Source organism: Chlamydotis macqueenii, chromosome 13 (assembly GCF_036417535.1).
Source record: "Chlamydotis macqueenii isolate bChlMac1 chromosome 13, bChlMac1.mat, whole genome shotgun sequence".
Taxonomy (NCBI): domain Eukaryota; kingdom Metazoa; phylum Chordata; class Aves; order Otidiformes; family Otididae; genus Chlamydotis; species Chlamydotis macqueenii.
The window spans coordinates 13,902,788-13,928,554 of NC_141568.1; the positions used below are offsets into that span (position 1 = coordinate 13,902,788).

Here is a 25,767-nt window from a genome sequence, read left to right on the forward strand (position 1 = left end):
AAAGTGATGCTGATTTAATGTTCTGTATGAAGTTAGAGAAGAAAAATGTCTCTGATTTAAAAAAAAAAATCGACTTGCAAAAGGAATGATACAACGCACCATGGACATCTGATGGGGGAGGAAGCTGTTTGCGTGGAAACAGGACAGGTAGCTTCTCTGTATTTATAGTCGGAGCAATCTTTTAAAAAGATTAAGTGCAATGGCAGGTTAATCACTGATAAGGTTGTAACGAAAGTAAAAACAAATAAGCAGGTTTGGGGATTAGACACGGGTCTAGAAAGAAATTGCAGGATAAATGGAAAGCCCAGTTAAATGGTGTTTAATTAGAAAACTTGAAATAAAATTAAGCACTTTAACCTTGAAACCTGGAGACCTCAGCCAGCAGGACATGCTCCTGATCCTGGGAGTAAACTATAAACCACTTTTTCTGCCTATATATATATATTTTCTGTTTTGTAGATCTGCTTTGAGTCATGGTTGTGATTAAATCCTCCTGAATCCCTCTTACCTTCCTCTAAAACATAGCTAATACGAGTTTGGATTTCTCTGCCCTGAGCACACAGCTCCTTTTAAGTGCGGTAATGGTCCCACTGGAGTAAACACCCTGAAAAAAAAACCAGACTGGGATTTGGGAAGGGGTTGCACAGAGGTACACAAGCTGCTGGGTGCCCACGCCAGCGTTTATTAACAGCACCTGCTTTAGCTCCGACTGGAGGACGTTTTTCCTTTTCTCATTCTTTCCTCACTTACCCATTCTTATTTTGGGATTAAACTTTCCAACTTTGGCTCGTGCCCTAGGGTGAATGTTTTAGGGAGATGTGAGCAATATCCAGCGAGTGGGTTTGAGTCATCTGAAGAAGTAAAGCCCAGATACTTACGTTATTTCGTGGGGTTTTTTCTGCTTTTAGAAGTCACTTGATGCATCAGAAATGCTGGAAGTCGAACAAAGTCTAAAAACTGCTTTCTTGGGTAAATTGGAAGGAAGTTGGTGGGGAAATATAAACAGCTGGAGAAGTGAGATAAGTCAGGTTGTGGGGATGCTACAGGGCTGCCTTGGGACATCCCTGCCAGCTCTGGGCCGTGACATCCAGGGGCTGGCACGGCCCAGGGTGCTTCACGCTTTTTCCAGATGCTTGCTGTGCAAGCTTGAGCTGCCCGGGCTGCCCACAGCTCCTTTCCAGCCATAACTGGTCGGAAGCTGGGTGTGCCTCCAGGCAGCAGGACCGTTACCGCAGCGCCCGTGTGAGCATCCTTTCACATCCCGGAACCTCTCCTGTGTCCCGGTCCATGGGTCTCCCTGTGGGAGTTCTGAATTTGCCCCACGCTGAGCATCACGTGTGCTGTGCCGTGCCGTTCTGTCTTAGCAAGAACTGGAGGAATGAAGCCCAGCCAGACCAGCTACTCATTCTAGATAAGAGGCTCTTTTGTGCTGCAGAAATGCCAATATCACGTGAAAATCTCCGCTGCCATGGTTACTAGCTGCCATCACAGCTGCCGGCGAGATGGGACTCGTAGCACTGATAGGTCTTCTGATATCTGCTTCACAAGGGGAAACTCCAGCCACAAAACCCATGTTATGCCCCAAAAAAGAGGGAGACATGTCTGCGAGGGCTGCCTGACCCTCCCCAGCATGAGCACCTGGCATTACAATGATCAGAAAGTGTTGGGTCCAGTGTCACTGCCCTGTCACTGGGCATTAGGCTCTGGGTTTTATAAATTCCTCATTAATAACCTGAAATATTATTTAAAAAGTGAGAAAATGGTGCTGCAGCCTGGACAGGCAGAAATTGGCTCTGCCCCGTTTCCTGTTTTTCTGGCGTTTAGGAACAACTTGACCTCGTGGCGCACTCGCCTTTTACACTAACGCGATTCTCATTAAAGTGCTTTCCTGAACACTAATTAGGGCGGTTTTCCTTTTGTAAATTAGCCTGATAGGATCTGTGTGTCTTGGCAGACACCCTCCGGAGCGGGAACCGAGGTCTTTGCGTTTGATCACTGTTTATTTTGCAAATCTCACCAGTTTTACTGTTCTTGGCTGCCTTCTAGAAAGTGCTTGCAGGTGGAGGTTAATGGGAGGAAAATGGGGCTTTCCAGCTTGCCTGCCTGCAGAAACTGGAGAGTTTTTGGCACTACAGGGGCCATCCAGCCGACACAGGTTGATGGGGTGGTGTGGGCACACAGGAGCGCTTTCCCCCGAGCTCCTTCCCGTCCCATCCCGGCATCCTCACGTGGTGTGTGGTGGAGGAGCGGCTCTGCAAGGAAAAGCACTGCCTAAGCCAATCTTTTAAAAAGTGATGGGGAAAAAATAATTATTCCAACTAAGACACTCAGTTCTGTGCAATTAAACCACTTCTTTTGATCATAGCCAATGTTCAGAGCAGCAGACCCGAGCAACCCCAAACCCATCTGTATCTGGATGTCCGTGGAGAGAGGAAAGTCCACCCGCCTGCCAGTGCCACTAAATAGGTTGTGTCAGCAATTTGCCCGGGACCAATGGTGCTCAGGAGAGGACGGACTTTAATCGGCTCTCATTTTCTTAGTGCACGGGCAGATGGGAGTGGAGGGGACGTTGTTTTCTCCGTCTCTGGTCGTGGACGAGGCAGAACCACCAGAGGTATGCACAGGCTGAGAAATTAGGTGGTGAAGGTGACACTGGGTGCGAGAAGCCATCCTCTGCCTTCGCTCGCTGGGGAGGCTGGCACCAAGCGACGCATCCTTGGGGGCGGTCCTGCCACCCCCGCTCTGCATGAGCCACTGGGACCCTCCTGGGACCGGTCACCGGTACGGACCATCTTTCCAAAAGCATTTACTGGTCCTTAACAAGGGAAGACGAGAACTGCTGGGAGGCTTCACCCAGGGACCCCTGAGATTGGGACAGAGTTGACAAAGCCCCTGACAAAAAGGCAACGATTTTTCAGCACTGGTGTGCCAGCCACGTGGCACCATGCATGGAAGAGCGTGCTGAAGCATCCCACCTCAGAGAGCTGCTGCCAGCATCGGCCACGCCAGCGCAGCCGCACCGGTGTGGCTTGCTCCCAGGTCCCTGGGGATGCTTGTGGCGAGGGGTCCATAGGGGCCATATCCAGAGCTCAGCATCCCTTCCCGAGCCATGCATGCACTGTGCGCGCTGGCGGGATTGTCGGTGCGGGGCTGGAGCCAGGGAAGCAGCAAGAGGAACAGGATGCAGGCTGTGGAGAGCATCCCTGCCCGTGGCGAGGAGGGCGAGCGCCACAGCCTCGTTCGTTATTTCTGCCGACCCGCAGGCGTCGTGCGGAGATTGGCGCGTGGTGGAGGATGCTTCCGGAAAACGTGCACGGAACCAGGGTTGGCCTGGCTGGGCCCGCAGGTGAGAGTGGTGGGGTGGGGCTGGGAGTGATCAGGGCAGAGGCTGTGTCAAAAGCAAATGCTGGGGATGAAAACCAGCAAAATGCCTCTGGATTGGAGTCGTTTTTGTTAAATGTGTCTGGATGTTTGCACACAAGTTCTGTATTTCTTCTGCCGCTGTTTCCCAAAGGGTTAATTAAGCAGCACTTTTTGTCTGGTGGGCTAAAGATGAAGACAGCTGAACAGAGATGTGTGAGCCCCGGTCCCCCCATGCCTGGGGTGCCAAACACCCCGGCCATGCCCCTGTCCCGCCTCCTGTACCATTTCTTTCTCCATCCCATCCTTATTTTTTTCACCTGACACCTCTCTAGGATCCCCAAATAGACCCGAAAGCCCAGGAAGTTTTGCATGAAAAGCAGCAGCGAGCTGGCAGTTATTCCATGTCAGTCTGCATAAACAGTCCTGCCTGCTCCTCCTGCCTGCGCTGCCAGATTTTCCTTAACATCTCCTTGTTTTTCCAGTTGTGAGTGATTGCTCAAGGGATCTCCTGGCAGAGAGGACTCAGATTCACCCTTCACATCCTGCTCCTCTCTAAGGCATATGCATAAAAATATGGGTGTAAGTCCGCTCCTCTTCACAAAGACAAATTAAATCTGCTCACGCAGCGCTGGGCGCAGGCGGCAGAGCCAAAGCGTGTGGCTGTTTAATATTCACTGGGCATAGATGGAAAAGTTTTCTTTTCTAAAATAACCCTGCACATTGCTGTGCTGCTCCATTTTCCCTAAACCTCAGTGGGAGGCTGGAGTTTAATGTTTCCTTTGATGGTCCAACTTCCACTAGGGTAGCTGAGAAGACCCTCACTGGGTGTAAAACCCGCTTTGAGGATAGATTTTGGTGCTTTATTTGCAGTTTCCAATTCTGTCATCTGCTGCGACAGCATGATGCCTTTGAAGCATCAACATAGGAAGAAGAAATTTTGCTTTTGTTTTGAAACAGGATGAGTTTCTGTGGTAGCTGCGCATCTATTTATGTGTTAAGAGGAAAAAACAGTTTTCCCTATAATATTTTGGCAGATACATTCACGGACCTTTTTGGCGACTCTTACTATTTATTGAGCGCAGCTTTCTTCACCATCTCATTCCTGGGCTGCAGCCAAGGGGCTCTGCTGATGCCCACCCAGGAGCTGGCACAGGCACTGCTGCCGCGGGGCTCTAAGCTGTGTCGCCGGTGCCAACGTAGGGACATCCATTATACATGACGAGTGTCAGTAACACATGGGAGGGTAATGTTTCCGTCCTGCCGGAGGAGATTTGGTGTCAAAGCTGGGAAGCAGTGGTGGTCCAGCATCCCGCACGCGCTGGGGCTGAGCCATGGTGGGATAAGCGGAGTGCCTGGACCATCCCCGCTCAGCATCCCCAGGGCACGTTAAGATCTATAGGTGACACAGAGTGCGCTGAGGACCAGCGTGGCTGTAGCCAGGCTGGGATGGACTCACAGCGGGATTTTTGCAGACAGCTCAATACAAAGCAGTCAAAGCCATTTGCGGGAAGGCTATTTAATTCCATCAGAGCATATCCCACCCCGTTTGTATGTTCCTCTCTTTGTTGAGTGCAGCTTTCGCGTGCAGTCGGGATGCAGCTGAGCCCATCTCGTGGATTACCTGCTGTCGCAAGATTTCCCTTTACATGGGTACATTCACTTTATGACCACAGGGGTATTTCCCTCTTCTCTGCAGAGGCTCTTGCTGATTTACCTGTGCCTGTGCCTAAACTGGGTGTCACTAGGAAGCCCTGCGTTCCTCCAGCTCCCCCCAGCACAGCGTAGCCTTCAGCCCCAAAGCTATTCTCTAAATTGTTCAGAATTACCACTTTTGCTTCCTTTCCCCTCCAAAGTCAAGCACACTTCAGAGAGCACTAAAAATAAATGGTTTTGCTGAGAGCAGAATGTATTTTTTAAAGGAGATTGTTCCCGTCACTTTTGTCTGTGCAGAGGAAAGCCTGACCTCTCTTTGCACACCCTGTCAACCAGTGGCGCCCAGCTGGGGCTCAGTGGCACCGGGGGTAGTTGGCTTCAAGGAGAAAGTGAGTGGCAGGAGTAACAAAACTCTGAAAAAAAAAAACAACCCACCTGCAGCTTCTATCTTCATACTTTTTTTTTTTTTAATTAAAAAGAATTGCAGAAAGCACCCGAGGTCTGGAGCGGCAGGTCCCAAGGATGTTTTGTAAGTGCTGGCCGGGGGGCTGCCGCTGTCCCCTGCCAGACCAGGAGCTCCAGCACCTCCTGCTCGGGATGCAGTGATCTTTCCAGTACAGCCTTAATTTTTACTTGCTGGATAAAATGTCCTGGATGGAATTTACTTAGTTTCAAGCTGAGTCCGCTCAAACCAGCGTGGGCATCCCCAGCCACCGAGGCATCCTGGGGCAGTTTTATCCTCAGCCAGGACACCCTGTGCTTATTCTTAGCCTTGTTTCTAAGAAGTGCTTTACAGGGAGGAGCCCGTATTGGTAAATGCCATGAAACATTAATGACTTAGCAGGTGAGCCGCAGTCCTCCTGCGGAGCAGCTCGCCGCTCCCGGCGGGGTGCAAGATGAGCCCGGCCGTGCCCAGCGTAGGGGACGCAAAGGCACCAAAGCCAAACCCAAGTTGTCCCTGAAGCCAGCTGAAAGCTATGACAAAGAGAAGAGGTAGGTAAAGGGAGACAGGGAAGCGGAGGCTTGGGTTAGATGGCTCTGCAACACCGTCTGAGGTAGGAAATTCGGAGGGGGTGGAAGAGCCACCCATCTGACGGCTGCTCTGTCTTGCACTGCACATCTGCGTGCAGGCTGCGGCGTGGGTTGTGGAGTTTTTCTCTGCCCGAACACAGCAGGCTGAACAAGATGTCGCTTTTGTCATTCGCTTGGTGTGAAGGGGGTTTGCATGGGGGGACACAGGCAGAGCCAAGCTGGGGTGTGCGGCAGCTTTCAGCCGGACCGGCCGGCTCCTTGGCCCCGAGCTGCTCCTACCCCTCCAGCAGCCCAAACCCGGCTTGACTGGCTGCCAGGGTTTGGCCAGGGGGGCTGAGCTGAACAGCTGCAGAGCCCTCTGCCACCATCCAAAGACACTGCCCAGGCTGGCAGCATCCCAATGCGTCAGCTTTGGGCAGCGATCCTTGCAACACCCCTCCCCAGCTCCCGTTCTCCACCCAGCTCCATGCAACCCTATCGCAAGGATCGCAGCCTCCGGGTTGAATTAATTCAGTTGGTGAACTTTAAAATGAGTATTCCATTTCTCAGGAGCATGCTAAGACTTAATTAAAACTCCTATCTTTGCGCAGAACGGCAATGTAGGAATGCAGGGGGTTCGGCCCTGCTTCGGTAAGCGTTTCATGTCAGCCTGGCAAAACCATGCCGAGAAATCCCCTCACCTCCTCAAGGAAAAGCAAAATTAGAATAATGAGCTGGGTTGTAATTAATCGTGCTCTTGGGACAAGTTCTCACTACGTCTGGTACTTCTGGTGGGAATTTTTCACAGGGAGCATCCCAGTATACAAGAGGCTTCAGTTATGCTCCTGCCTGCGTTCCTGGACTGGGTTATCAGGTTGCTCGAAGTGAGGGGAGGGGGAGTTAAATTTTTGCTGGGATTTGGGTGATTTTTTAGATGTAGGTTAAATATTTGCTCGAAGCAGAACAAATGCCTAATGCACCAGGCCCTGCTCAGCGGTGTCTTTCGATTTGCTGGAGCTTCCCTTCGCCCAGGCAAAAGGCAAATTAACCTGCCTGGCTTCACAGCGGTGCAACTGCCCCGGAAAAGGCTGGGCTGAGAGCAAAGAGCTAAAGCCACGCCGGGGTCACTGTCCCCCAGCAGCGTGCCCTGTGGCGGGCCGATGCCGTCCGCGGAGGACAGCTGTATTTTAGCGTTGTAGGCCATCGACATATCGAACCTCCTCACTACCTGCTGGGTGCTGGCAGGAGGGTGCCGCTGGCAGCCAGCCCGGCGGCTGCTGCCTTTTCCCTGCCTGCCTACGAAGCGGCGTTTCTAAAAATACCTTCAGCGATGCCGTCAGGCGGAGCTTGCTCGGTCACGGAGACGTGACATCCCAGAAAAGCAGGACTGGAGCAGTGCTGGGGGACCAGGCTGAGATCATCCCAGCCTTCATCGGTGAATCCCTGCGGGGGGTGGGGGGGGTTACAAGCAGGGTGCCAGCTGCCCCCCAGCCCATCCAGCGGCAAGCGGACATCTCCTGGGATTTACGGCATTCCCTCGAGGTAAAAGGCTCTGGGGCCAAGGGAAATGGAGTGTGGCCACCAGCATGCATCCAACCCTAAAATAACCTTGCTGCTGGATCCCTGGTGATCCTGTCCCGAGTGGGCTGGGGCTGCCTAAAATCAGCCCTGCGGTTCGGCGGGGGTGGGTTTTTTAATGCTCACAGGTGACTGTTTGAATATGGCTGTTGGCGCAAAAACCCCTTCCGCATCTGATTTTGCTCCATGCTTATTCATTAAGTTATTTTTCTAAACTGGGGAATTCACACATATGCCTGGTTCATTTAGACTTATTTGATGTAATTGATACAATTTACGTGCGTTGCATAATTGCAACACCATTAAAAACCTGAAGCATGCAAAAGGCAGGAAATTACTTACCAGTTAAAGTCGTTTACATAAACATTTATTTTACCCTTCCAGCTCGTAGCTGAAGTTGGTGATGCTATGGCGTTGCAATTGCTGTCGGGAAGCAGAAAGTAACTTCACACGTCAGTGTGTCACCAATCCAGCCCAAGGAGCTGCACAGATAGCGATGCAGCACAAATGCTTAGTGCTCTACCGGCACGTACATGCGCATATACCGGTCTGTCTATAGGCACACACACATCTCCCTCCGCACCGAGGGCTCTGCGCTGGCAACGCTGACAAACCTCAGCTGAAGCGAAGGGGACGCGTCGCTTTGCAGAGCTGGCTTGCGGCAGGAGATGGGGGGACGTGTCCTGGAGGGGGTCTCCGGCAGAGCCTTCTCCATCCCAGCCCCACAGGGGTCCCGCCAAACCTGCATCTCCCAAGGGACCATTGTCCCCGCATCCCCGTGCAGGACCCGTGCACCCCGCGGGTCAGCCCGACACTGGGCGTGCGGGCGGGAGCCCGCTGCCGCCACGGAGGCCAAGTTTTGTTGTGGGAAATATCCGGTACTGCCAGTTAATTACCGTGAACAAGCCATGAGTAACTTGTGTCACCCAAACCAGCCATTAACATAATGACTGTGTGTGCAATACGGACGGGGAGATACAAATCACACCCTAAAAACGCGTATAAATTATATTTAAAGCAGAACTTTTTATTACCTTTCTGACAGCAGGGCCTTTGGAGAAGTCTCGGGGCACGTAGTGCTGTTTTCTTTGTGCCCATGGGTTAGAAAATTTTTTTTTTCCTGGTGAAATCTGGATCTCCGGGCCCCAGCGAGCCAGAGGTGCCAGTCAGTGTCGGTGCCAGTGGATGCACCGGTGTTTGGGAGCAATGGGGACGTGGCGGAGGGTGAGAGCACGGTTTGTCACCTCTGGTCCTTGATGTGTGGGTCACCAGCACCGCGGTCACTTTCTTGGGGCGCTGGTCCCTCTGTCGCAATCGTCCCTGGGGGAAGAGCGCTGCAGTCACAACCATGCTGGGGTTTGGTGCTGGAAGAGAGGGGCAGGAGCACCCCAATGAGCCATGCCGGGAGGGGCATTCGGACAGGATGGGGGTCCCCAGAAAGCACTAGAGTGGGAAGGGCCAGGGACAAACCGGGAGTACCGGGGACATGTTGGACGTACTGGGGACAGACGGGGAGCCTCCCGGGGCTCTGACAAGGTGGGGTTAGGGCAACATAGGGGGACCGGGACGCCCTGGGAAGGTCTGGGGGGACACCGGGGATCCCCAGGGCTCCGGCAGAGGGGGCTGGGGGTGCACCGGGAGCCCCCCGGGGCCGCCCCCCCCACCCCTGGAGCCCCGTGCCGATGCGGGGGTGGGGAGCCCCGCCTCCGCCACCCGTTGCGGGAGGGGTGGAGGGGGGGGGTGGTGTTCGCAGGTTTCCATGGCAACGAGAGCGAGGCGGAGCCCACCGTTTCCGTTACCGAAGTGCTCGAGAGGGCGGGGACGGGGCTGGGGCCGGGTGCCCAGCGGCTGGCGCCGCTCCGTGCCCGGTGAGTGGCCCCACAAGGGCAGCACCGGCACCGGTACCGGCACCGGCACCGCCGGGGAGCGGGGGGATGCGGGTCTGGCCGGACCGGGGCCGCCTTTGTCTGAGGGGCTGGGGCTGCCGGAGCGGCGGCGAGAGCACGGCTCCTCGTTAGCGGCGCCGGTGCCGGTCGGGCGCTGCCGGGCCTCTGCGCACCGCGACCGGTACCAGTACCGGCAGGGGGAGCGGAGCGGGCAGGGGCGGGGCTGCGCCGGGGCCGTTACCGGTACCAGTACTGGGACCGGGACCACACCCCCGCCCGGAGCCGCTCCCCCGTGGCCAGCGGTTCGGAGACCGAGGGACCCTGGGGGGCTGCCCGGGAGCACGGAGGGAGCCTCGGGACTTTTGGCACCCCGACCCCGGGAGGGAAATGGGAATCGATGCCGCTTTCCGGGGGGATTCGTGGTTCGGGGACGGTGTTGCCATCGTGGTTGGGTCCAGCACGGTCCCTTGGGCTTTCAGGGCTGGAAGCTGAGACTGGCTGAGATGTCTTTCCTCATGCTTGTCCGCAGAAGTGTCGCCGTGCCATGATCACTTCCCGCGAAACCTGGGATCTGGGATCTGCGCCCACTGTCAGAGCCGCCTGGAAGACGAAGGACCTTGGCCCAAACGGTGAGTACAGCACGCCGGCTCGGCCCCTTCCCTTGGGGCTCAGCCCGTCGCGCTCACGCCCTCGCTCACGCCTGGGGAAGGAGAGGCCCGGGAACAGGCCAGCCTGCATTTTTCACATTTCTTTCCGGATGAAGGTTGGGATTTGAGAAACGGAGACTCGGAAGCGGGCGCGAAGTGGTAGGCAGCTGGGGAGAGTGAGCAGAGAGAGCTGCCTCCACCTCCCTCCTGGCCCTTCCGAGCAGGAGGCGTGGGGAGAAAGGCTAAAATTTAAACCGTAAGAAAGAAAACGGAACGATACGCATGGCAGGGAAGACGCGGGGCCCTCGCTTCTTCCCAGCCTTGGCTCTTTGGAAGGGCTCCGTCTCTTTCCCTGATGCACAAACCCCCAGGTGAGTTTAGGCCAGCTTTTCTCCGCAGCAGCTGAGCTGTTTCGCAGGCAGGCGGGCGGCTGCTTGCCCGAACCCGCAGCCACTTGTCAGCAAACGGCTCTTCCCGCCTCCCTCGCCCGTGCTGCCGGATGGATTTCAGCAAAAGGAGGAGGCTGAACCCCTCCTATTTGGGCTTTTTTTTGCCATTGGCGTCAGTGTTTGCCATCTCTACATGCTGGCAGCTGCTTATCCAGGCGCTGCTTCTTCCCTGACATTCAGACCAGCCCAGCTGAACGCTGGTTGGCATCAAAGCCTCCAAAAACGGGATTTTTCAGCGCTTCCTCTGCCCGGCGGCTGCCACTGCCTGCGCCAGGATGGGGAACTCCTCGCCTTTTATCCGGGCATCCGCCAATGCTTTGGAAATGTTTGATTTTCATGGCGCGCGCAAAATGTTATGGCTATCACAGGCTGGGAAGAGGGCCAGAGCTGTGGACTGACTTCGTCAAGGCACATCTCCCTCCAGATGCTGCTTCCACCTCAGGCGCAGGCACCTCTGGGTGATTTTTAGGGAAAAAAAAAAACTGCATTAGTGGAGTTTTCTTTGTGAGTTGTAGATTTTTTTTCCTATGTGCCAGAGAAACCATTTGGCTGCCTGTGATGGTGGCAGTGCTTTGGGCAGGCAGCTGGGCAGGGGGCACAGCGTCCCCAGGGAGGTCCCATTGGGACGTAGCCCTTGCCGGCCGCTTTTCCCGTGGCAGAGGAGGACATAGCCATGGGAAAAAAGCTCCTCGAGATGCTATTTTCCTTCTGCGCAGCTCAGAAGGGCAGGGAACCGCTGCGCTCTCTGCTTTCAGGTCTGGCTGTGTGACAACTAAAGGAAATATTTGGGGGCAGTTGAGGGAGGTGACACCGTCTGAGTCTGTCCGTCCGGTTTCGGTGATGCAAGCCAGCTTTGGCAGCTCTTCCGAGATAGGATCGCGGGAAGCAGAGCGGCTTGGCAAGGGGCAGAAGTGGGATGTCCCCAGCCAGAGGACGGATCTGGTCCTGCAGAGGACGGACGGATGCTACACCCTGAATTCTCATTACGAGTCACTGGCAGCCAGTCTCCGCCCCCCGGAGGGCTAATTTTTCTAATTAACATTTTTAATATAACTCATGCAGCATCTCCACCACACCGGTGTGGTGGCAGCAGCAGGGAGGAAGAGGTGGATTTGCCGAGCGAGGCCGAAGGCTGTGTCCATCGGGGGCTCTCAGGCTGATCCAGTGCTGGTTTTCTCGCTGTCGCAGGCTGCGGGCAGGAAACGCTCATCACCAGGAGTGGAGTGGGCACCTCTCACCAAATTCCTCTGCTGCCTGCGCTGGTTCACCATAAAATCCTCGGCGTGAGCTGGCTGGACGCTGCGAACCCTCCCAGGCTCTGCCTAGCTCTGCAGGTGAGGAGCTCTGAGCCAGCCACGGTGCAGGTGGGGAGGGCGTTTTTGGGGTGGTGGGAGCTGGCTGATCCCAACCATCACCGCAGCCAGTTTCCTTCTTGACCCCGGTGCCACATGCCTCGAGCAGAGCTGCTGCCTGGGTGGGGAGCAAAGAGCAACTCCGGGAAGTTGGAAAGCATTGAAGAATGCCGAGGAACAGCCTGGAATGACGTTTTCTGGGTCATTTCTGGGTCATGTAGGCAGGAGAGCAAAAGACAGAAGGGTGACAAGAAAACGCAGTGCCGTGAGATGGTGTTTGCCAGTGGATGGAGGAGGAGGAGAAGGAGGAAGGCTACTGTGGCTGGGGACAGTGTCAGGACACTGGCATGCTGGTGTTGCTGCCACTAGTTCATTCTGGGCTTCAGGCAAATAATTTAAATTCCCCTTCGTTTAAAAGAATGAAAACACCTTCTTATCTCACACCAGCCGTGATGAATTTCCTCCGGCAAAACCCTCATGGAGTCTCAAACTCTGGGCACCACAGATACCTGGACTTCTCCAGGAGGATGCTGCCACCACCTCCTTCCCAATTACTCTCAGAAATACTTGGCGTGTACCGAGTATTCGCCCCTCTCCCAGGGTGAGACGTGTTTCCCCAGCACCGCTGGCCCGCGAGGCGATGCCACAGGCTCTGAGATGAGATATAAACAGGAAGAGGCACTTTTGAGTGGGGCAGGGAGCGATGCTGCAAGCTTGGCTGATCAGCAGCTCAGCTTTCCAAAAGCATCCATGCTGTAGTGCCTTTTTTTTACAATGGATTTATTTTTTTTTTCCCTGCAAGCCGGTGGTAGATACAATAGATACAGAAATTTGGGACCTTCTCTATATTCTTTTCCCTCCTTCCAGATTTCTTCTCTGTGCTCCATCTCACAGGGCACGGCATTACCTGAGCCACGGCTCACCAGTGAGCCACTTCACCTTCAACCCTGCCTGCAAGCCAGGGTCTTTTTTTTTAAGGCTATAAAGGGAAAAATAGGTAATGTTCAATATAAGCGCATGACCAAGCTGAGGGATGGAGTTGTTTATGGGGAGAAATAAAAGCAACAGGATAAATTCATTCCAGCAGCTTCCCAACACTGAAATCCCTCGGAGAGAGGGTTTCCCAGTGTCCCACTCTCCTGTCCTCTGCGACCTCCTCCCTGCTCGCTCCTCCTGGCCAGGCTGGTGAAATGTCGGCTGCCGGCACCGTGGCCACCACCATGTGCAGGGTCGCCGCTTCTCAGCTCTCCATCCTGTTTCTTCTCGTGGACGCAGGTCCTGCAGGAGACGGCGGGCAAGCGGCGGGAGGAGAGCCAGCACTGGGCCCCGACACCGGCCACGGAGGAGCCACCGGCATCCCCCCGCGAGCCGGCAGCTGCCACGCCGGTGCAGGCAGCCTCCACCATGAACCTGGAGAAGACAGGTAAGGGGGAGGCCGGGATGCGGCGGTGGGCACGCAAGAGCAAGGATACGATGGGATGAGTGCCCAGTACCGGTGGGGTCTGGAGAACCTCTCCTCTTTCGGGCTGTGCATAGACAAATGGCTGTGCTCACCGGGAAGGACTGGGTCTTGGTGGAAATCAAACACCAGCCAGCTGTCGCATGACAGCGGGCGATCAATGAATTATTTAACTGGGTGAACAGAGCAGGTGAGTGCCAGCAAGCCCACCACTCTTTCCTCCCTCTAAAGGAAAATGTAACGCTTGTGGAAATGCTTCCAGTGTCTGTGGCTGTGCTGGGGTGGGTGAATCCCTGTGGTTCCCCTCTTTTTCCATCAGGACTGAATTGTCCAGGCTTGTTGGGGCGCATCCTGGGAGCTGCTCCCAGCATGGTCCCCGAGCAGCTCCCAGAGCAGGGTGGCTGGTAGGAAGGGGCAGGGGTGCAGGTGGAGGGGAGCCTGCGTGGCGATGGTAGCGGGGCAGAGCTGTGGAAACGGCCACCTTTCCAAATGGGTTCCCAAGCATTTTGGAAAACAGGAGAGTCAGTGTGCTGCACCTGCCACGCTCAGACCCCGCATCATCCCCGGCACGTCTGCCTGGTGGTAGATGTGATGCGGGTCTGGCCAACATCTCCTTTCCCGAGGTGTTGGAGCAAGGAGGAGTGCGTTATCCGCGTGGGATCACCCCTGCCTGGCAGTTTGACTTGCAGCCGGGTGTCGTGGCTTTGAACCTCCTCTGCCTTCAGTCCCAGCCCGGGATTAGCGGGGATGATGGGTGCAGACACGCGGTGTTTCCGCAGGAGCCCTGGTGCCTCCTGTAATCTCGTCTTAGCCCTGTGTGCTTCCCAGGGCTTGCGAGCTGGTGTTCCTGTTAACTTTAGGAGTTTTGGGGTGGGTTTTACATGTGTTGGGTTTAAAGGAAACATCATAGTCGCCTGCCTGAGCTGGGCTGAGCTTTCGGCACAGAAAGAAAGAGAAGTGTTTCGCAGGCATTGCTGGATAAGTCCCATGGCACACAATTGACAGCAGAGCCATGATTTGGTCCCAGTATTTAATTTTTTGCCCACTCTGCTGGCTCTTTAACTCCTTTTAAAGGTAGAAACTCTGATTCACAGACAAATGAAGTCTTGCTTCTTGTGTTCAGGACATTTCGCATGAAGCAGGTTGCATCCACCCGCAGGCAGCGGAGCAATTCTCAGCATCGCCTCCTGCCTGTAAAACCTCAGGTTTCTGGCGACAGCGGATGAAATCCACGGCAGGCAGGGAAGGGCGCCAGGCAGCCGGGATCCTGGCCGCCGGTTCGCTTGCTGCGGTGCCTCATCCTCACGCTGGGAGTGAGTCAGGCCAGCTCATTTCTTCTTGGGAACTACCAAGTCATTTAGGGGCTCATTTGGTAGGCTCTGATGTACGGCCAGGTTGGCTGCTGTCAGCACCGGTGTCTCTATTGACACAGAGAAAGCGATGTTTAAAATAATACAAGGACGGTTAGAAAGCCGAAAGCGCAAGGATTAGGCAATGTGGCTGTTCAGGGTACCCGTATAATTTTAATTTGGCTTCCATTATGTTTGTGTGTAGTGATGCAGTCTCTAATAACATGATCACGTACTGGTTCTCCACCGGCACCTGCTCATTCAGGAGGAAGGATGCCGGGATGAATCAGAGCGCCCTGGTGAAGGCGGTTGTTATCTGAGTGAGGCAGCAGCATCTCGGCGCGTGGTGGGGCTGGGTCACGGCGCGGTGGCGTGGACAGGCGCTCCATGTTACAGCCTGGGATGGTCTGCTGGCATCTGCAGATCCTGTTGGCTCCCGCCCCTGCAGAGGGGCTCAGCCGGCCAGACCCTCACCATTAGCCGTAGCTGGCAGCACGGCGCTGGGGATGGACCTCCCGGCACATCGCTGCTTTCTGTGGGACATCTGCAAGTCCCGCTTCCCACCGTCCCATCTCCACCGCAGCCCCTGGGGATTCTTCCCATAGCTGGCATCCCGTTCCCCAGTGAGGCAGCCGGATCCTGACCGGCTTCAACTTTGCTCCCGCTGCAGGAGGGAGGCTCTGCGGTGGGAAACGCGCCAGCCTGCCGGCAGCCCGGCCCTTCCCGGTCATCCAGAAAGTGATGGCTTCCATGGCACGTCTGCAGGAAGAAAAGCTGCAGCTGCAGGAGGAGCTGCTGGGGCTGCAGGAGAAGCTCGCTGCCCGGGAGAACGGCGAGCTCTCCCGCTCTCTCCAGCTGCAAGGCCAGGTAAGGCAGGGACAGGAGGACTCCAGGGGTCCATCGGGGTCTCCAGCTTCAGGCTGTGGCTTGGCCGGAGTGCCATGGCTTGCAGTTAGTGAGGGCCACACTTGGAAGGAGCGTAGGACCTCCATCATGGAGCATCCTCTCTGCTCCAATGCATAGGGATGATCTGGGAGCATCCCTCAGGACACTTGCAACCACCCTGCTTGACGTTATGGTGACACCGTGGTAATGCCAATGAACGCATGCAGCTCCTTGGACATAACGCGGCCGGGAGGGCTTTGGGCATCGGGGTCGGAGCCCGGAGTCAACCATCCGTCCTCCCAGCACAGGGCTGCCGCCACAGGATAAGCTCGTTAGACCGACCCAGCAGATTACTTTTAGTGATTTTCAAGAGTCAGGAGGTGGAAAGCCAACCTGAAGGCATAGAGTTGTCTGCCAAAGGGGAGAGCATTTTGTCTGCCGTGACCAAACTCCCCCAAAAAAACATTTCCTGCGCCGCATCCTCAGTGCAAGGACCCAGGTCATCCCAGGGAGATTGAAATTCCGGCTGCTCGTAAAGGGATTTGCATGTGGCTGTTGTGGAAGCTGTTACAGTCAGGTTCTGCTTGTTCCACGGGTGTCAAAAAGGTGGAGGTAATTGTCCTGCATTTGGTTGGCACAGTCTGCATGACACAAGCGTGAGTGCCAGCAGGATCCAGCCCTGCGTCGGCCAGTTCGGCAGCGATCGCGGCCAGGGCTGGCCGGAGTGAAGCGCTGATCCGAACTTCCAAAGCGTGGGGATGGCCGGGCCACGGCTTGAGCCGGATCCGGCAACCAAGGAGTCCCTGTTGCCTCCAGAGAGCAGGATGCGGCCGGAGATGGCCAAGCAGGTAGAGGGTGGAGGTGCATCGGCATTTTCGGGAGCTGCGGGCGCGGGGATCTGTGGGCAGGCTCTGGCGTGCGCGTTGGCTGGCTGGGGTGGCGGCTTCCCTGTAACAAGCCATGACTCTGTCTTCTTGGTCCCTCCCCTCTTTTTAAAATACTTTAAAAAATATCTTCACAATCTACCTTACTGAAGACAGAAATGGGATTTTCCCACTCAGCCACGAGGCCGGTGCGCTCAACGCACGCTTGGCCCCACAGCCGGAGCGGAGGAGCCCCGCTGCGGAGGGAGGGGGTCCTGATGCCGGCAGGCAGCAGCCGCCTTTCCCAGTTAGTGGCCACGGAGCTCGCCCACGGAACCCCCGGCCATGCTCGAGCACGCAGAGCGCACCGGAGATGCTCGCCCACCCCGCTGCCGTCTCTGCACGGGCGTGACTTAGTAACGTATCGTCATTAATTACAGCACCGTCTGCACTCAATATTAATCATCAGTCCCTAAATTATGGTCCATGGAGGCCTGGTTGCTTAGAAAAAGCTGGTTATTGGGATGAGGCAACAGCCTGCCGTGTCCAGGCGAGGGGCTTGGCGGCATGGTGGCTTCTCAGTGCAGGGAAACCAGGGGCCAGGCTGCGATCTGGGGGGCGGCGGTGAAGCACGCGGACAGGTCCGGCTCTCTCCAGGGTAAGTTTTGGGGAGGTGGTGATGCTCGCCCAGCAGCGCTGGTTTTTGGGCACGGAGCAGGTGGGCAACCCCCAAACAAACCACGAGGCCAGTGGCTTTGCCAAGCGCTTGCTGCTGCCATTGGTTTGAATAACTGCACATTTTTGGGGAAGCCTTGCTGGTCCCTGCACAAAGGAAAATGAGGATTTGTGGAATCAGCCTGGTTTTGCAAGGAGGGCAGCCTAATCCACATGGGATGGGCAGATGCCCAAATGGGGTGGCTGGGAGCATCCTCCCATCGGACTCGGACACATGGACTTCTTGAAGAGATCCTGCTCCCTCTTTCTCCCGAGATAACTTTCCTAGAAAGGAAAATAGAGAAGGCAAAGCAGTGTGGCAAGGGCAGGACGAGGCACTTCTGTCTCTTTAAGCACAGTTATGGGTAGGTTTGTTTTTTTCCATCTCCAAAGATGATGCTATTTTTTTTTTTTTAATAATGGTTTCTGCTAATGCTCAACATGGACAAATTATACCCATGGTCGAACAAGGTCAAAGCAAGCCTTTCATTAGCGCTCATTTTAATCAGCTCATGTGAATCAGGCCCTCAGAGCAAGGTAGAAAATTGAGGCATAATGAAGGTGCGAGCCAGACTGGACGTCGGTGGCCGGGGTGGCACCGCGGGGTCTCCTCCAAAAGCTGCTGAGATGCCTCCTGGTTAACCTTACTTGTGTCAACAGGTTGAAACTCTGAAGGCAAAGCTCCTGGAGCAGGCGCAGGAGATCAGCCGGCTGCGCTCGGAGCTGGTGAGCTGCCGCCGGGCTTGGGCTGAGCCACCCTTGCCCCGGGGACGCTGGAGCTGTGGGTCCCCGAGGAGGGAGGAGGCATGTGGGAGGGTGTAGGATAAAAACCTCCCCAGGGTCGCAGTTTGGACCCTGCGAGCTGAGAGAGACACACTGAGGGATGAAAGTTGGTGGGATTTTCTGTCCGACGTGATGTCGTGACCGGTGGCCCTGGGGAGCAGCTGGCAAAGGCTCCCCGGCACCGGCACTCCGCGGTGGGAAGCGAAAGCCCCTCTGGGGGCTGGGGCTCCCCTGGGTGCGGCAGGTTTCCATCCCCTCCCGTCGGCAGGACGGCCCGGACACAGAGAAGCACCGGGACCTGTTGGCAGCCGAGAACGAGCGCTTGCGGCAGGAGATGAAGGCGTGCGAGGGGGAGCTGCGGGAGCTGCAGCGGCAGCAGCAGGCGCCGTGCCGGGGCTGCACCCACCTCCAGGTGAGCCGGCGGCGGTGGGGTGACGGGCACCCGTGGGTGACAGGACCTTGACTGCGCTGTTTCGGGGCCAGGAGAATGCCGAGCTGCAGGAGCGGCTGTCCCAGCTGCAGCGGGAGGCGGAGGAGACGCGGGCCAAGCTGGCGGAGCTGAACCTGGAGGTGCAGCAGAAGACGAACCGCTTGGCCGAGGTGGAGCTGCGGCTCAAGGACTCCCTGGCCGAGAGAGCCGAGGAGGAGGAGCGGCTCAGCCGGCGGCTGCGGGACAGCCAGGAGACCATCGCTAGCCTCAAGTCCCAGCCCCAGCAGATAAAGGTGAGCACCGTGGGGTTCTCCATCTCTCCTGGAGATGGGCCGGGTGCCTAACGGTGCCCGGTCGGTGCCCTGCGAGTGCCACCCATCCCTCTGCCCTGAACACATCAGCGCAGCACTGTGATTTTGTAAATTAGCCCTCCCCAGGGCTCCATCCCGGGTCCCTCCGGTGCTGCTTCCCCAGTACACCTCATCTCTGGGTGCTTTTCCCTGCAGTACATCATCAAGACGGTGGAGGTGGAGTCGACCAAGGCGAAACAAGCCCTGTGCGAGAGCCAGTCCAGAAACCAGTACCTGCAGGAGCAGGTGGGGATGCAGAGGCAGGTGCTGAAGGAGATGGAGCAGCAGCTGCAGAGCTCCCAAAAGACGGTGGCTCAGCTCCGAGCTCAGGTCTGAGTGCAACGGGTATAAATCAGAAATCTCCTCGCCCGGCTCCACCACGGTTCCACTTGCGCGATGCTCGCCTGGTGACGCGGTGTGGCAGCGGGCGGTCACCAGCTCGGCATTACCCTCCTCCTCGCTCCGCTTCCAGATCGTGATGTACGAGGCCGAGCTGGAGCGAGCTCACGGGCAGATGCTGGAGGAGATGCAGGCGATGGAAGAGGAGAAAAACCGCGCCATCGAGGAGGCGTTTTCCCGCGCTCAAGTGGAGATGAAGGCGGTGCACGAAAACCTGGCAGGTGAGGAGGGGACGGGGGGCTCGCAGGGTCACTCGGCCAGTGCTGGGAGGGCTGTGCCGCCTGCCCCTCACCCAGCCTCATGCCTGCAGGCGTCCGGACCAATCTGCTGACGCTGCAGCCAGCACTGCGCACCCTCACCCATGACTACAACAGCCTGAAGCGTCAGGTCCGCGACTTCCCCCTGCTCCTCCAGGAGACCCTGCGGAGCGCCAGGGCCGAGGTGAGCCCCCCGCCCCAGGACCACCACCCCGGCTCCCCTCCATCCAGGATGGGGATGCAGGGGGAGGTCACTGAGCCACTGCTCTCCATCCCCCCAGATCGGCCAGGCCATCGAGGACGTGCACAGCACCAACCGGGAGCTGCTGCGCAAGTACCGGCGGGAGCTGCAGCTCCGCAAGAAGTGTCACAACGAGCTGGTGCGGCTGAAAGGTGCGCAGAGGGGCAGTGGGTCCCATCGTGGGGGAGTGTGGTCCTGAGAGGGGGCAGGAGGGACCAGAAGCATCACCCTGCTGAACACCAGCACCGTGGCTTGGGTGTGCCGCATCCCCATGAGATGCTCAGATCAGATGCACCAGGGCTGACGCCATCCCTGCATCCCCCCACCCAAGGAAACATCCGTGTTTTCGGACGAGTCCGCCCCATCACAAAGGAGGATGGCGAGGGCCCGGAGGCGGCCAACGCGGTGACCTTCGACACCGACGATGATGCTGTCCTGCACCTCCTGCACAAGGGGAAGCAGGTGTCCTTCGAGCTGGATAAGGTCTTCCCCCCGCAAGCGTCCCAGGAGGAGGTGGGTGCTGCCGTCCATGCTGCTGGTGTGAGTGGGGGATGCAGCCACCTCCTCCTGACGCTCTCGGTCCCCCCCCAGGTGTTTCAGGAGGTTCAAGCCCTGGTCACCTCCTGCATCGACGGCTACAACGTCTGCATCTTTGCCTATGGGCAGACGGGAGCAGGAAAAACGTACACCATGGAGGTGAATTTTCCTGGCTTTGCTTCCCTTTTCTTCCTTGGCTTCCCATCCCATGGTGCCCGGATCTGCACCCTTCCTAAACCAGGCTGGTGGTCAGCTCACACCTGGGGTGCACCAGTGATGGTCACTGCTGCTGCTGAGGGGTTTGTGCAGCCCTCTGCAATACCCCACTGGGCTTTGCTCCTACTCAGCAAAAAAATGCAGAATAAAATGCAAGAGGGTGGTTTTTCTCCTCATTTCTCACCCTGATCCATCAGGGAACCGCAGCAAACCCAGGGATCAACCAGCGGGCCCTGCAGCTCCTCTTCTCCGAGGTGCGGGGCAAGGCGGCCGACTGGGACTATGCCATCAGCGTCAGCGCCGCCGAGATTTACAACGAGGCGCTGAGGTACGGGGAAGGGGGAAAAGATTTCTGGCGGGGCGAGCGGAGCTGTGGGGGGCCAGCATTGGTGGGTATCACCTCACACTGCCCTCCTCCTGTCCCACCAGTCCTGCCTTGGCCGCACAGCTTGTTCCCAGGGCCTTGGGTGCTGAATTTTGCCATGCAAGGATTTATTTTAAATTTTTTTTCGGGGTGTGCTGCCCTTTCAAAGCACTCTCCCTCTAGCTCCCTTGTCATACGGGCTCCCAGCTCTGCCATCGCTCCCGCTCCCCCAGCCCTGATGCAGCAGCCGGGGCATCCCCTTCTCTTCCCTGCCCCTGCCTCCCTGCATGTTATATTTAGAAATTAGTAACTGGGAGCTGGGAGCATGAGAAATATTTTCCTCCCCTGTCCAGCCACAGGCAGGAGGGACTGGGAGGAAGCTGGGAGTGCGTCCGTGTGGATAATGGGGGCTGGGAATGGCAGCGTGGAGCAGGGACGGGAGTGTGGTCCAGGCTGGGTGGGAGCGGGCACGCGGGGAGTCAGTGGGAGATGGAGAGCTGAGGTCTGTACATAGGACGTGCGGCGTCGCCGGGAGGAGACAGCCGCTCCGGCAGCCTCAGTGCGCAGCGGCAGAGATGCCGTCACCCCCTCAGGGTGGGGATGGTGACGGGTACCCCTTTGCTCAGGGACCTGCTGGGGAAGGAGCCGCAGGAGAAGCTGGAGATCAAGCTGTGCCCCGATGGCAGCGGGCAGCTCTATGTGCCCGGGCTGACCGAGTTCAGGGTGCAGAGCGTAGAGGACATCAACAAGGTACGGGGAGATGGGGGCAGTGGGAGTAGGAGGGTGGCACCGAGGGTGTGATGAACTGGGAGGAGTCTCTGGTGCGTGACCCCTGGGTCCGGAGTATTTCTGAAGCACCAGGGAGCAACAGAGACCAAAATAGGTCCCCGGGTGCAATGTGACGGTCACTGTCCCATGGGACGAGCCACGGCAGGTTAAAAATAAAAGCGTGGGGCCCAGGCGGCTCCCAGGGGATTATCGGGATGCCGGCTGTCACTGCAGTGCCCTGTCTGTCACCCTCTGCCTTCAGTGTGTCACCCAGGCTGAGACCTGGCAGCAGTCATCACCCCAATGGACCAGGCATCTTGTGGTGGGGCTGTCACTTGGGTTGCATCCCTAGGGGTCCCTGGGTCATGAGGGGATTGTGGCGGGTTTGGGGCAGGCTGGCCTCACCCCACAGCTCCCTGGGCTCCCCCCAGGTCTTCGAGTTCGGCCATGTCAACCGGGCAACAGAGTGCACCAACCTGAACGAGCACAGCTCCCGCTCCCACGCCCTCCTCATCGTCACCGTCCGTGGCCTGGACCGCAGCACAGGGCTCCGCACCACAGGTGGGTGCCATGCAGCAAGCCCATCACCAGGGCGTCTGGGCCGTGGCATCCCCAGCATGCATGGGCCCAGGCACTGATGCCAGCCGTGGGGGCCGGATTTGGTTGTGTGTCCCCAGGGAAGCTGAACCTGGTGGACCTGGCCGGATCGGAGCGGGTCGGGCGATCGGGCGCAGAGGGCAGCCGGCTCCGCGAGGCGCAGCACATCAACAAGTCCCTCTCGGCGCTGGGTGATGTCATTTACGCCCTGCGCTCCCGGCAGGGCCACGTGCCCTTCCGCAACTCCAAGCTGACCTACCTGCTACAGGACTCGCTCAGCGGTGACAGCAAGACCCTCATGATGGTGCAGGTAGGAGCCAGGCGCCCGTCCAAGCATCCCTGCAGCCACTTGGTGTGGTTTTTGGGTTGGGTTTGGTCCCTGCTCGCCCTGGTGCTGGAAGAGGCGGGAGGGATGCTGGAGGCAGGAGCTGGGCTGGGACCAGGGGACTGGGGGACATCATCTGGTCTGCAACTGCGGTGGCAGGGGCAGCTCTGTCCCCATCTCTGTGCCCTAGACAAGGACAAGAGACAGGGGATGAATTTGGAGGTCCACAAGCCTGCCCTCCCCACCTGCAACACGGATGCCATCCCTATGGGTACGGTTTCCTTGCGTGTTGGCATCTCCCTGTCCCCTCTCTTGCTGTGAGGATTTTATGGTCTGGCAGCTGCCCCACCCCTGCCCTGTGACCCCCCCACCACCCCCAGCAGCTTGCACCCACACTGAGCCCCCTTGAAAGGTGCCTGAGCCCCTGCCACCTGCTGCAGCTTGTCCCGGCTGTCCCTCTCGCCGGGACGATTGGTGACAGGGGATCCGACCGGCTCAGACGCCGGCCGGGGCGTGGATGGATGGGGCCATCCTGGGAGCAGCAGGTTAATAATAGCATCTCCCGCCCAGCACTGGCGTGTTTGCCGGGATGGGGGAGCCCCAGGGGGTGTTCATGCAGCTGGCAGGGTGACTTTCTGCCTGCTCCTGCCTGCCCACAGGTCTCCCCTGCTGAGAAAAACACCAGCGAGACACTCTGCTCCCTGAAGTTTGCTGAGAGGGTTCGCTCCGTGGAGCTGGGTCCCGTCTCCCGCAAGGCTGAGCTGGCCTCCTGGCCCAGCCAGGAGCATCTGGAGGTAACCGAGGGGCTGCTGGTGCCCTTCCTCTTCCCCCTCAGCCCGGGGCAGGGTCCTTTGTTTTGCCCCCAACACGTAGTCCCCAGGGCTGGTTGCTGTTGGGTGTCTTGGAGCCGATTCCTTTGGGGACCATCATCTGGTGGTCCCATCATCATGGGCTGTTCCCAAGCAGCGGTGTCTGGCCCATGCTGCCACCTTGGCTCTTCCCAGCCCTGTTTTGCAGCAGCCATGTGGTACCCTCAGAGCGTATTTGGACACCCAGGCGGGCACGATCCACCCACGAGCCCATCCCCGTCCCTTCCCTCTGGGGGCCTGCATGGGCTGACCCTGAGGCCGTGCCCCGTCTCCCCCCAGGGTGACTCGCCGGGGCCCACAGGACCCTCCAGCCGGGGCCACGCGTCCCCCAGCCCCGGGCAGCTCTCCGGCCGCGCCGCCTCCATCCGCAGGAAGCTCCAGACCTCAGGTGGGTGGTGGGGCACTGCAGCCCCGCTCCACACCCTGGGTGCCCGGCTGGGGTGCCTCCATCAGAGGAGGCTTCTGCTGCCAGCCTCGCCCCAGCCAGACACTGTCAGACAAAGCCTGTGTGGGGGACCTAGCTGATTTGCAATCAGCTCATTAACTCCTGGCTAATTAGCCATCAGGAGCCTGGTTAGCACTTCCCCAGGAGCACCCTTGTGCGAAGCCACTGCCAGGGGCTCAGGGTGCGTGATGCTGCAGGGCAGCGGCAGTGTCCCTGGGCTGAACCTCTCTCCCCTTCGATTTCAGCCTGAATTAGGGGCAGCCGCAGCTGCAGGTGAGTGCCTGCGACCGGGAGCCGGTGGTGGGCTCTGCTTTGGCCCTGCTTCCCGGGCAGGGCAGGGGTGCCAGGCTATGCCGCTGGTGGGAACGTGCATGGGGATGCTCATGGTACCAGCTCAACTCAGCGCCTGCTGAAACACCACCGGATGGGGCTGGGGCAGTCATGGCCATGCCCCCTGCCCAGTGTGACCCATATGTGTCTCCTCACAGGGAAGCTGAGGCCAGTTCCTGTGTGACAAGTGCCAGCCCCAGCGCCAAACCCACCGCCGGACCCGGCCCCTCGCGGTGCTATGGAGAGCCAGCTGTTGGAAGACACGAAGGCTTTGGTGATGTCCCCTCACCCACCAGGACCCTCAACCAGAGAGTGACAACACCTCTGACCTTGAGCACCATGGGGCCAGCGTTTCCCAGCAGCCAGACTCCCACCTCAGGGTGGGGGACACCACCAGGGATCTGCCTCCCTGGGCGCTCAGCTATGAGACTTTTTATTTTTGCACGGATGTTTTTAGCCAGAACAGGGAGCTGCTGGGTGCTCCCTCCACCTCTCCAGCTTTGTTTTTATGACAATAGAGGTATCTGGCTGGAGACGGGGGTGCAGAGCCTGGCCCCAAGACTGTGTCCAGACAGCACCCCAGTGTCTTTTGAAGCAGCATCTCCTCCATTTTAAGCCAGAAAAAAATCCCAGCAGGGATCCTTTCCCCATAGGTTTCTCAAGCCCTGTTGTTGCATGAAGGCACCCCGGTGCCGTGCATGAGCTGAGCTGCCGTTCATCCTGCTACCAGGGCCCCGCACAGCCGCCCTGGCACGGAGGGAGAGCGGTCGCACGGCTGCCCATGTTCCACGGCACGAGGGTGGATATAGCGGTCTCGAATGAATCTATTGTAAAGTTATTTACCAGTTGTCTTGTCAAGAGAGATCACACTGTGGTCCAGATGGAAGTGTTGGAAATATTTATACCCTGTTTACATGGTCTTGGAATGGAAAACAAACAAAAAAAAAAACACCCAACCTCCAGCCCAAAAGCCTGCTGGCTTATGTTTTGGGACAGTGGCTGGCAGGAGGCATGGGAGGAGATGGCCTTGCACCTCTGAGCATTCACCCGTGGGTACGCTTCCTCCGGCTGCAGATAAGCAATTGGATGCACTGATGGCTCCTTCCACCACAGCCCTCTCCTCTCACTCTTCTGCAGCAAATTCTATTTAAAAAAAAAACAAAAAAAAAAAAAACAAAAAAGGGAAAATAAATTTAGCCTTTTGTAAGATTAGATATTTCTATGTATTTTAATAATTTAAAAAATAATTCCTGTTTTGTAACAAAACTTATTTTAAATAAACTGTTAAAGCCAGTCCTCCTGCGCTGCTGTTATTTCTCTGCAGCAGGTTTGAGCCCCAGTCAGTGGGTCCCTCCTGCTTGCACAGCACCCCCCCCACAGCTCCTCTGATGCTTGGCTGCAAAAGCCCATGACATCCCCCTTCTACCAGCTGTCCGGGCAATCCTGGCAGCGACTGAAAACTCAAGCACTCACAGAAAACCATGCAGACAAAGCTCTGCACACCTCTGTGTCACTACAGCGAGATCTGCATGGGGCCAGGGAAAGGACACGCCACGAACGATGACATTGCTCTTTGGGCTGGGAATCAGCCAGCAGAGCAAAACCTCCCCCCGGGTGTCAGCCAGCACCCGGCTGGGTGCTGCCTCT

General features: G+C 57.3%; 1 protein-coding gene across 4 annotated transcripts; it reads left to right on the forward strand.

Annotated features, from left to right (window-relative positions):
• Positions 1–2,880: 2,880 nt before the first annotated feature.
• Positions 2,881–25,413, forward strand: KIFC3 (kinesin family member C3). 4 transcript variants are annotated; one of them, XM_086758366.1, is made up of 22 exons: positions 2,881–3,346; positions 10,021–10,120; positions 11,776–11,921; positions 13,215–13,362; positions 15,418–15,614; positions 17,870–17,935; positions 18,261–18,404; positions 18,476–18,715; positions 18,929–19,102; positions 19,245–19,392; positions 19,482–19,612; positions 19,710–19,821; positions 20,001–20,182; positions 20,261–20,365; positions 20,620–20,750; positions 21,413–21,536; positions 21,986–22,115; positions 22,232–22,461; positions 23,136–23,270; positions 23,625–23,733; positions 24,036–24,063; positions 24,279–25,413. In XM_086758366.1, exons 1-21 carry the CDS (start codon positions 3,110–3,112, stop codon positions 24,038–24,040), a joined length of 2,994 nt encoding a protein of 997 aa, XP_086614492.1. In that variant the 5' UTR covers positions 2,881–3,109; the 3' UTR covers positions 24,041–24,063; positions 24,279–25,413. The 4 variants fall into 4 exon arrangements, with proteins under 4 accessions (XP_086614492.1, XP_086614491.1, XP_086614493.1 ...); XM_086758365.1 differs by lacking the exon at positions 24,036–24,063 and having other exon boundaries at positions 2,883–3,346; XM_086758367.1 differs by lacking the exons at positions 2,881–3,346; positions 24,036–24,063 and adding an exon at positions 9,465–9,473.
• Positions 25,414–25,767: the final 354 nt, after the last annotated feature.

Coding starts and splice junctions, on each gene's coding strand:
- KIFC3 (XM_086758365.1), top strand. CDS start 3,110: ATGCATGCACTGTGCGCGCTGGCGGGATTGTCGGTGCGGGGCTGGAGC. Junction 15,615..17,869: donor CTCTCCAGCTGCAAGGCCAG/GTAAGGCAGGGA, acceptor TTGTGTCAACAG/GTTGAAACTCTGAAGGCAAA. Junction 19,822..20,000: donor CGAGCTGGTGCGGCTGAAAG/GTGCGCAGAGGG, acceptor CCCCCACCCAAG/GAAACATCCGTGTTTTCGGA.